The sequence below is a fragment of the Artemia sp. Qi Xiang Cuo genome, chromosome 21 (assembly GCF_049724085.1).
Source record: "Artemia sp. Qi Xiang Cuo chromosome 21, ASM4972408v1, whole genome shotgun sequence".
In the NCBI taxonomy this organism is placed as follows: Eukaryota; Metazoa; Arthropoda; class Branchiopoda; order Anostraca; family Artemiidae; genus Artemia; species Artemia sp. Qi Xiang Cuo.
Window position 1 is genome coordinate 7949000 of NC_142814.1, and position 12249 is coordinate 7961248.

The following is a 12249-nucleotide window of genomic DNA, read 5'->3' on the forward strand; positions in this document are numbered from 1 at the left end:
GGCACTAGCCATTTGAATTTCCAATCGAATGAGCCTTTTTTTGAAGTTTCTACGACAAAGCTTTCTATAAAAACCTTTTATGCCCCCAGGGCATAACTTACAACCCTTTCCCTGAGGGCTGCGGGAGAATGTCCTCCTAAAAAGTATAATTTCTATCTGGAAATCAACTACGCTGAAAAATATAGCTCTCTCAAAATTTTGATTGGATGTGTTTCGGGAAATGGTGAGCGTGGAAGGGGTGTTAATTGCCTTCCGGTCACTTTCGACTATTAAAACGGGCACAAGCCATTCCAATTTCCAATTGAATGAGCCCTTTTCGAAGTTTCTACGATACAAAGTGCCCTGCCGACAACTTCTTCGATACAAAGTGCCCTGGTCTAAAGGAAAAAATAATAAATAATACATTGTGCCAACAACGCTTAAATATGCCTCACGGGAATAACTTAAAACCCTTGCCCTGAGGGCTGTGGGGGAGTGTCCTCCTCAAAAACATAATTTCTATCTGGAAATCAACTACGCTGAACAAAATAGCTATCTCAAAATTTTGACTGAACGTGTTTGGGAAAATGGTAGGTGTGGAAGGGGTGTTAGTTGCCTTCCAACCACTTTCTACTATTAAAAAGGGCACTGGTCGTTCCAATTTCCAATCGAATGAGCCCTTTTCCAAGTTTCTACGACAACTCCTTCGATACGAAGTGCCCTGGTATGGAAAAAAAAAAATAATAATACATTGTGCCAACATCGTTCTTTACTTAGGCAGTGCGATTGCGCTGCCTATGATAAGAGGCAAGGGTTGTTAGTTATGCCCAGGGGTATTTAAGGTTTTTATGGAAGAGCTGATTGTTTAACTTCAGAAGAGGCTCGGTCTTTAACATCCAAAAATTCAGAATTATGTCTATATTATAACATATTATGTATCACCCAACACAAACTGGCACCAAAGAATTCCAGTCATAGCTGCAGCAGTAGCAACAAGCAAATAAAGAGCAAACCATGGGCCATAGTAACCTAAAATAGATTTAAAAATCAAGTTTTCAAAAAAAAACTTTAAAATAATCCAAGATCTCATAAATTTAAGAAAAATTTCCCCAACTGACAGTAATTTAGATATATTAGCTATCATTCAGAAACAGAACAGTAGCTTGTACTCACAAAAAGAAATTTCAGGTTCCGAAAAAAAAAAGCCCAAAACCTCTCCAACATGACGTTAAATCCAAAAAACATGAACACTATTGAAATTGACATGGCCAAAAGAAATTGAAATGCAGTTTTACATCCAACACCATAAAAAAATAAGGAAAACCTGATTTTTGCAGTCTCTTTGTTTCTGTTTTGTTTTTTGGTCTCGTTTGCTTCTCTCTTATCAAACAGTTGGTGGTAACGAACTGTAAGTAAGGAGCGACCCGGCTTAATAGTAACCGAAACTCTAAAAAACGGAATTTTGAAACCAATAGATACATCAAAAGAATTAGATTTTAGTGCTAATTTCAAATATATATGTTCGTTTTACTTAAAACGAACAGAAATTATTCCGTATATGAAAGGAGCTGTCCCCTCCTCAACGTCTCGCTCTTTACGCTAAAGTTTGACTCTTTCTCACATCTCTATTTAAAAAAAAAAAAAACTTTAGCATAAGCAGCGAGGCGTTGAGGAGGGGACAGCCCCTTTCATACACGGAATAATTTCTGGTCGTTTTAATTTTTAATGTCGCTCCTTACTTTCAGTTAAAAAAAACTCGTTTTTTTTATTTAATTGTTGTTTAGAGCCGCCACCGAAGAGTTCTTCAATCATAAGGTACGATGCAGTTATCGCATCACCTAATCAGATATTATTTACGGCATCCACGTGTAAAGGAGCCCCCCTACCGATATCCTAATTTTCAAAGATTTCTTGGCACTTATAATTCAAGCTATCAATACAATCACTATGTAGTGTCTGATTTAGTGCAATTAGTAAAACTATACTGACGCACATAGAGTGTGAATTCTTTATCAGTTTTGGCGTCAAGTTGTTAAATTGATCCTGGTTGTTATTTATCTGTCTTAGTTTAGTATGCCTCGCGTCATCATTAATTAACATCTAATAGCAATTAGTGCATATAAGGCTGGCATGTACACATAAATTTGTTTGGGGAGGAGAATAAAAACAAACAGGCTGCATGAAATTATGGGGAGGATGTTTAGGTTCCGTCGAGGGTTCGAGCCCTAAGACTCCCCCTTTGATACAAGCCTGATATTATAAGCAATTTCGCATCAATGCACTCAATGCAATTTCGCAGTTAGCGATCTATGATTTCATGGCTCGCCGTCGCAAGTCGTATACGACTTTCTTTGAAATATCTAGTCGCAAAAACTCCATTTTCCAAAAGTTCCCAAAATGTCTATTAATCACTCAACGCTATGACGTTTTTCAGCTACTTAAATTTATACATTTTCGCTTAAAACAAAATTCAACTCTTTAGTCAATTTTTGATGACGTTTTTAAAAAGTTATATATTTACTATTCATTTTGAGTTTTGTGTTCGGTTTTGCGTATTTTCAGAAGAAATTAAAATCCTTCAGTAAGCAAGCCTAATGCTATAATAGAAGCGAAAAAAGTTGAAGTTTACTCAGACGCTAATATGTGAACTTCCTGAGATAACGTTTGGCGAAGATGACGGCACATTTACAGTACAGTACAAATATTGTATAGCGAACTTGGCATTGATGCAGACCAGGCATTAAAGTGCGTCTATATTTGGCGTATTCTAACAAACTTGGCCTGAAATCTTGGACACTCAACCAATCAAGGTACACCTAGCGCGAATTGTTCTAGCCACAGCCCATAAAAGAGCAATGGTCGGTTGAACTTCCTTCAACCGACCAATTAGAAAATTTTTCTTTTTATATCAAAAATTTACAATATCTATATATATATATATATATATATATATATATATATATATATATATATATATATATATATATATATATATATATATATATATATATATATATATATATATATATATATATATATATATATATATATATATATATATATATATATATATATATATATAAATATATATATATATATATATATATATATATATATATATATATATATATATATATATATATATATATATATATATATATATATATATATATATATATATATATATATATATATATATATATATAGATATATATATATATATATAATATTTAGATTAGGTTATCTTAGATTAGGTTAGGTGAAATTTGGTTCTAAATACCAGAAATTGGTTAAAAACCTAATTTAAGCTAACCTAAACCAACCAAACCTCGTCTAACCAAACTATATATATATATATATATATATATATATATATATATATATATATATATATATATATATATGATATTTATAGCAGTATATATAGTAATGGTACATATACTATTTACATGTTAATATACATAAATAGTATATTTAATATTTGTATATTCTTCAATATACAACTTTTTTTTCGTGCTTCTTTTTTTTACGACACGATCATTTCCCCAACACCAAGCACTGGATCACCTAATCAAATAGTTCCTGGTAACGAACTGTAAGTAAGGAGCGACCCGGCTCAATGGTAACCGAAACTCTAGAAAACGGGATTTGATACCAATCCCGTTTAGATACATCAAAAGAATGAGATTTTAATGCTGATTTCAAATATATAAGTTTCATCAACTATACTCCTACCCATCAAAAGTTACACGCCTGAGAAAATTTGGTTGATTTTCGACAAAAGGGGGAAAGACCCCCTAAAAGTTATAGAACCCTAATGAAAATCATACCATCATATTCAGCGTATCAGGGAACCCTACTGTAGAGGTTTCAAGCTCCTATCTACAAAATGAGGAATATTGCATTTTTGTTTTTGTTTTTGCCAGAAGAAAGATCACCGATGCGTGTTTATTTTTTTTTGTTTTTCCAGGGGTGATCGTATCGACCCAGTGGTCCTAGAATATCGTGGGAGGGCTCATTTGAACGGAAATTAAAAGTTATAGTGCTCTTTTTAAGGGAGCAAAAAATGGAAGGCAACTAGCCCCCCTCCCACGCTCATTTTTTGCCCAAAGTCACCCGATTAAAATTTTGAGATGGCCATTTTGTTCAGTATGGTCGAAAATATGATAACTAGGTCTTTAGGATAACTTAATCCCCCGAAGTCCCCTGGGGGAGGGCTGAAAGTTGTGAACTTTACCCAATTTTAACATATAGTATTGGTTATTGGGAAGTATACAGACGTTTTACGGGGGATTTTTTTCTGGTAGTGGGGGGGGGGGGGGCAGGGGTTATGAAGGAGGATCTTTCCATGAAGGAAGTTTTTATGGGGGAAGGGATATTGCTATAAAGGGGCGCCGATTTCCCAGCATTTTTTGAAAAAAGATCAGAAATTAAATAAAAAAAACAAGTTTTTCAACTGAAACTAAGGAGCAACATCAAAACTTAAAACGAGCAAAAATATTACGTATATGATTGGGTTCATTCCCTTGTCAAAACCTCGCTCATTAAGCCAAACGTGTTTTTTTAATTTCATCATACATATTTATTACACTTAGCGGCCTTTTTGATAAAACGGTCATTTTTAAAGAGTTGTAACGAAATTCGAACTCTGGCGTCATGCGCGAGGTTTTGACTAGTGGGTGAACACCCTAATATATGTATTAAAAATCTATGGATATAGAAGTTCGTTATTTAAGTTAATTCGTAAGTTAAATATAGTTCTTACTAACAAAAACGTTCGTAAAAAAAAATTAAACAAATTTCGAGAGAGCCATCTAACCAAATAAAAGTAAAATTAATATGCAAATTTTGTTTTAATTATTCATGTACGGTGAGCCAAAATCAAAACCTGCATTAATTCAAAAACGTTCAAAAATTAAATTAAAAAAAAAGAGTTTTTTTTTAACTGAAAGTAAGGAACGACGTTAAAACTTAAAACGAACAGAAATTATTCCTTATATGAAAGGGCCTGTCACCTCCTCTAAGCCTCGCTCTTTACGGTAAAGTCTGACTTTCTCACAACTCTATTTTTTTAGCAATAAAAAATTTAGCTTAAAGGGCGAGGCGTAGAGGAGGGGACAGCCCCTTTCATATACGGAATAATTTCACTTCGTTTTAAGTTTTAACATCGTTCCTTACTTTCAGCTAAAAAAAAAACTTGTTTTTATTTATTTAATAATAAAAATTACTACTGATGACGGTCACTGTATATGTGACCGAAATATCTAGTATTTTTGTGAATTTCTATCAATCACTGTCTATTAAAAGGATTTTATCCCTATTTGAACTATTATTTATCGTTATTTAATAAAATTTAGGATTGGATAAAGGATTGGACCCGGTACACCTAAACAAAATTTGACAGTAGCCCACCACTTTCAAGAATCGTGTGAACAAGGTAACACGTGGCGGAAAAGCGCAATGCATGGCATGTAGAGGTGCGGCTCGGCGGAACAAGTAAAGCTCCCAAGATATAGACCTGGTGACGGAGAGTAGGTGACTCCTTGAGGAAATATCCAGGTCTATATCCCAAGATATAGACCTGGTGACGGAGAGTAGGTGACTCCTTGAGGAAATTGCCACTTTGATATATGTTATTTTACTTACGAATTATTGTGATTAAAATAAATAAATGATTTTAAGAATGTATTTTAGCTTTAATTTTTGTTTCATTTAGACACGTACATCGTTCCGACTCTTCTTAGAGTGGAGACAAGTGCCAAGAATTTGAAAGGGACTAAGATTGAGTAAAATACTATTTTGATGCTATTTTTGGATTTTTCTTATTTTCAACGTATATTATATGTACGGGGCTATTAATCAGAGTAGGTGGAAAATCCGCGGAGTCTGGGGCTCAAAGGGGGCCAGTGCAGATTATTTCGCAAAAATTTACGTGACTTGTTGAATTAGTTTTTTTTATGATAATACATGTTATTTCAGAGCTTCTTACGATTTCTTAGTTCCACACTGAATAGGAAATGAAAGTCGAAAGAGATATGGGGTGAAAATGTTTGAGTAAATTTATATTGTGGGACTTTTTGGGCCCAGCGTGTGTCAAGTCGATGGCACTCATTCCTGTAACTTCGGCGGACGTTTCGATAATTGTCAAAGGCTTGAGGGGAGCATCTCCCTCTGAATTCGACCGCGTCTATACTGAAGTTTTGAAAGCAGTATTGCCGTCCGTACTACAACCTTTAACACATTTGTTAAACCTCTCCTTGCAGACGGGCGTGTTTCCATCACTTCTCAAGAAGGCAAGAATAGTTCCCCTCCACAAAGGTGACCCTCAGGACGACCCGTCTAACTTTCGACACATCTCTATTCTTTCGGTGTTTTCCAAAGTGTTTGAAAAACCTATGAAGAACCAACTTTACTCTTTTCTGGAAGCTAAGGGATTTCTTAACCAACGCCAATTTGGATTCGGACCCGGACACTCGACGGAAGATGCTCTGGTATCACTAAGCCTATTCATTAATAAAGCACTTCACCTGGTACTCGTGCCAGCTGCTATTTTGCGTGACCTTAATAAAGCGTTCGACAGTATGGATCATGGAACTTTATTACTTAAACTAGAACACATTGGGGTTAGAGGAGAGGCTCTACGATGTTTCCAGTCTTACCTTAGTAGCCGACTTGTTTATATAGAAAATTCACTGAATGACATCGATGCCAACTTCGGTGTGCCACAAGGCTCAGTCTTAGGCCCACTGATGTTCTTGGTTTATGTGGATGACCTAATTTGCGTTCTTAGCCCTAACTCCAGGACTTCACGGTGCTGCAAGTTATGTTGTGACCCAGAAATTTTGAGCAACGATGATGAATCGGATGAACTTGTGGCGTTCGCGAAGGACACAACAATGGCCTCCTGTGACACCGACATGTCAGAGCTCCAGAGTAAACTTGAGGTCATCTTAGAAGAAACTTACATTTGAATGGATCCCAATCGATTTGTAATAAATGTTGACAAATCTTGCGTTCTCTTCTTCTCATGGATTGGACCTCTTCGCCCAGAAGTTTCGAGCATAGCGACTTCTCGAGGAACGATCAGACGACCAAAAAATGGCTATGCCAGGTACCTAGGTGTACTCCTTGACGAAAATTTATCCTTCGCACATCACATCCACGCTGTGGAGCTGAAGCTCTCCCGTAATCTTGGGATTATCAGGAAACGGAAACACACATTCCCTCAAAAAACCCTTCGTCTACTTTATAATGGACTTATCAAGCCTCATCTACAGTATTGTGCGCCAATTTGGCAGTCAACATTTACATCCCACCTGAAAAGGCTAGATTCAATCCACAAACATGCCCTGAAAATAATCGAAAATATGGACGATTTTCTTTCCCGTGAATCACTTTATCATTTATCGTGCTTAGTTATCGTTTTCAAATTTTTCTCCGGATTACTTCCATCAGCATTCCACAGTCTATTCCAGTTGGTATCGGAACAGCATCCTTGGAACACAAGATCTGTCTCAAACCTTCTGGTGAGACGAACACCTACAGTATGTTCAGATTTTGCCCTGGATGTGGGATGTGCGAAAGTCTGGAACTTGCTTTCTCAAGAGCTGAGATGTTGGAGCTCCCTTGGGTCTTTTAAAAATAATTTGTAAAATATCTTATTGAATTTCAATAAATAGAGTTTATTAATAATTGAGATTTTTTTTTAATTATTGTCATTATTATCTCGGTTTGTTTTTTCTGTTATATTTATTGATTATTTTTTGTGAGGTTAGGGTAGCTGTGCTTTTGGAGAGGAAGGGGGGAATCTCTTAGATAGTGATTTGTATGGTTGAGGGATGTGGTTGTGTTGCGGAGTAAAGCGAGAGTCGTAAAGCGTGATTAGGAGGACTCGTTATTTTTTTAAGGGACTCAACGTGCGTTTTTTGCATAGAGAAGTTTATTTATGTTTATTTATTTATATTTGTTTTAATTAAACCCGATTGAATCTTAATCTTAAATCTATGGTGTAAGACCAACAAATAAATGTAGGAAAGATTTGCTTTTCAGGCATGAGGAGCCAATTGACCTTGTAGCCTGAATAGAATAGACTCACCTCGCTTGGAATTGATCCCAAATTAGTTGCCAGATAAGGCATATAATAAATTGCAGCGAGGAATATATCGCTGCGTTTTGTTAAATGCTAACTATAAAAAATATGAGTCTTTTGAAATACAGCTTTTCGGCTTAGAAGGACAGCCGTGAATTAATTTACCGGTTTTGTTCGCGCGCTCTATCTTATGCGACAGCCTGATCAATTTCCTTAGCCTAGCATACGGGGCCTTGAATTTTTCCGTTTCGACCAGGTAAGAATTAACAGGTTTCGGAATATACGTTTCTATGGACCTTATATTGGACAGACTATTTTGTTTGTCGGTTGATCGAGCAACGGTCTTCATCGGAATCAGGTATAATCTATCCTTTAAGCCAATTGTAGCCAATTTCATCCAGATGTAGCTCTAGGCTACAAAACTACAAGAAAACGCCTACTTATGAGATTCTTACTTTATAATATGCAGAAAGCTTCTAATCACATTTTCATGTTTTCTTCATTTCCATCCACTATATTAAATATCTATTCAACTGTTCTCATTTTTCCTTTATGATCCGACGCTATAGACCAGGTTAAAAATAAAATCCCCTTTTAAGGAAGAGATATGTAATGATTCAAATATTGAAAAAAATGGATAAATATATTGTACTTATCCGTTTGCCAGTACACACTCGAGAATTTGGATATATAAAATCAGACACTAACCGGTTTATTGCTGTCTGTATACGGAGACGATTAGGTTCGGTTCAGTGTAAAACTACAATGTAGCTATATTATTTAGTTGGCATTTTTGGTTAGGTTACATTTTGCAGGCAGTCCCGCTATACAAAACCCCGGACCCCCCTTCCCCCTAATGTGCAAATATGAAGCCCAAATTATAAATGTCATATCTACCTCCCAAGCGTCTAAGTTGTTTCAACCCCGTACCTGTAGATCCAAATTCGTGAGTGTGTGCTGGCTAACAGATAAGTACCAAATATATTATATAGGGCTATATATAGCACCAGCAGGTGGGACGAGGTGCAATTGTCATGGTGGTGACCCTTATATCAGGATAGGGTGCTGTTTGAGGAATCGAATGGTAGCACTGTTTGCTATTACAGTATTTTCTTCAAAAAAGTCCATAGAAAAGAATGTTACTCTTTTAAAGGAATACATCGGAATTAGGGGTACTATCCTATTACGCGGGCCTTTCGGGTTAATCACTATAGACTAGGCAATGATAAAACCCGTTTTTGACGTCTTAACTGATATAGAGCAGTCAATGATAGCAAGGTTTTCATTGCGTATACGATATTAAACTGTGTTTTTTGGGGTTCAGGGGGGGGGGAGACACCTAGGTTAGGTTGGGTTACGTATTTAATATATGCAATGCTTTACCCCCACCCCCCTAGTGTGCCAATATATAGCTCAAATTTATTTCTAAACTATTATATATTCATCCTATTTTATTTTATTTCATTAGCATTAACCAAACTTGACTTTTTAGAGAGGCCCGCATAATGGGATAGTACCGAATTGGGCACGTATCTGTTATAGCGACCCCACTCAAGAAGTGAAGTTAGGTTAATCCTAATGAAAAATACCAAAACATGATGAAAATATGATAGTTTAGAAACAAATTTGGGCTATGTATTTACACATTAGGGGGTGGGAGGGTAAAGTATAGCGGGTCTGTATAAAAAATGTGTTAGCTACAATTATTCTACATATCATGAAGTAAGAATTGTTTTATAACTTCACGCTGTCCAAATACTTTACCCCCACCACTTAATGCGCAAATATATAGCGCAAATTATAAAAGTCAGGTGTATTCTGTCACCCGCATCTTTTTCCACTGAGCGTAAGCTAATTGTCTCTTAATACTAACAGAATAATGTAACCGATATGTTCTCGAGTTTTACAGAGCGTAATTCTTGAGTGGGATCGCTATAACAGATAAGTACCCAGAATTGCTGCGTCTGTAGCATATACTATTAAAGATACTTGTGTATTATCCCGAACACTCAATATGTTCGCTTTCTTTGATGTGAGTAAAACCGGTTTTTCTCTCCCATTCGGTTGTATTGAGCTTATCCTTTCGTGTTTTTTTAAATTAAATTAAATTAAACTACGATGCAGGTATAATTTTAATTAAGTATTTAGTATATAGTGGTGATTAGGTATTTAATATGACGCGTTCTGGGCGGCCTGCCTTCCATAATTCTCAGTTATATTTTCCATAATTTTGTGACTAAAGTATTACATTTTCATCATGTTTTAGTATATTTCATAAGGATTAACCTAACTTCACTTCTTGAATGTGTTCGGGATAATACACAAGCACCCTGTCAAATACAACATACCTGACGTAGAGATATCTTCATCTTGAAGAACGGTCCAGAGAGAGAAAAAATAATCCACTCCAAGTTCTTCAGTCAAATCGCCCGGTATCACCGACGTGTTCGGGAAATCTAATTCTCTCTGTTCCTTGTCAGAAGCCTCACTCTCATCATCAGGCAATATTTCTACTACTGGTACAGATAAACTAAAAACAAGCAAATTCAAAAGAAGAAAAACCCGTATAATCTCAGTCATGTTTCTTGTTTTAAGTCAAGATTGATACTGTACTTGAAGTTAGAAAGACGGGATATTTAGAATACAGATTGAGGTATCTTGCAATACCAGCTCACGATAGGGTATTGGGATTAGTCGTAATAAGCTGTTACGATTATAGAACCCACAAATTGTGTTGGTTACATCTTTGAAGCCCCGCCCCTTCTCGTGAAGAAATACTTTCTATAAATAAAATATCCTGAATCACCCTAATCATGCTTCAGGGTAAAAGCTTCTGATACTTAGAAACGTGTTAGTTTGTGGTGGCGTGAACCCTTACGCTATTCCAATGGTCACATTTATAAGCCTGAAAATGCGCTTTATAGAACGGGATAATTATTTAATTGCATTTACTTTAATTAATTAATTCATTTATTAATTGCAATTATAATCAATTACATTGTAATTAACTAATTACATTAATTAATCAATATCTACAGAAATAAAACAAGAAGAGCTTCAGATGCCTCGAACAAATAGGAAAAAAGTGGCGATTGAAGGGGTCGTATCAACACGTACCCAAATCCAAAACCACAAATAAATAAGGAGTCGCACCAGTTCGAACTTGAACCTTTTCTAAAAGATACCAAACCGTCCTTAGCACTCATCTCTAAGAAGCGATAATCTAAAACCCAAAATTTGCGTTAAAAAAAATCTTTTATAGTTTTATACTAGAATTTTTATTTAAAAAAAAGAAAACACTAAAAAAAAAATGGCGAGTGAACGGTTCACGTCAACATATACCCAAACCCACAAACACAAATAAATAAGGAGTCGCACCAGTTCGAACTTGAACCTTTTCTAAAAGATATCAAACCGTCCTTAGTAACGAAATAGCAGTACTTAGCCCTAATAAGCGATTAATCTAACACCCAAAATCTGTGTTAAAAAACCTTTTTATACTTTTATACTAGAATTTTTATGGCGATTACAAATAAGTGCAAAGAAATATTTATTAAATGCTGTCCAGAGGAATTGTCGGAGTATAGATTTAGGTATTTGTTTGACAGAGGCAGATCAAATTCATTGATACAAAAATATAGTTCAATCCCCTTTCTATGGCTATAATGAAAGAAAGGCTAAGATGGCAAGGCCACGTTTTATGGATAAATTAAATAAAAAAAAACAAGTTTTTTAAACTGAAAGTAAGGAGCGACATTAAAACTTAAAACGAGCAGAAATTATTCCGTATATGAAAGGGGCTGTCCCTTCCTCAACGCCTCACTCTTTACGCTAAAGTTTTTTATTTTTTAAAAAAATAGAGTTGTGAGAAAGTCCAACTTTAGCGTAAGGAGCGAGGCGTTGAGGAGGGGACAGCCCCTTTCATATACGGAATAATTTCTGCTCGTTTCAAGTTTTAATGGCGCTCCTTACTTTCAGTTTAAAAAGCTTGTTTTTTTTTTACTTAATTTCTGATCGTTTTTAGTTAATGCAGCTTTTATTTTGGCTCGCCGTCATTGAATAAGTAAAACAAAATTTGCACATTAATTTTTCTTTTCTTTTGCTAAATGGCTTTCTCTAAATTTGGTTCTGACGTAATCTACAAATTAACTTACGTAACGAACTTATATTCGTATATTTTT

The 12249-nt window shown here is 35.5% G+C and overlaps 1 protein-coding gene across 1 annotated transcript in view; it reads right to left on the bottom strand.

Moving 5' to 3' along the window:
* Window positions 1–10684, bottom strand: part of LOC148939204 (uncharacterized) — a 224124-nt gene extending 213440 nt beyond the window's left edge. Inside the window, exon 1 of the mRNA XM_089107060.1 lies at window positions 10417–10684. Coding sequence (XP_088963186.1) covers window positions 10417–10648 — 232 coding nt within the window. The 5' untranslated portion in view covers window positions 10649–10684. The remainder of the gene's footprint in view (window positions 1–10416) is intronic.
* Window positions 10685–12249: the final 1565 nt, after the last annotated feature.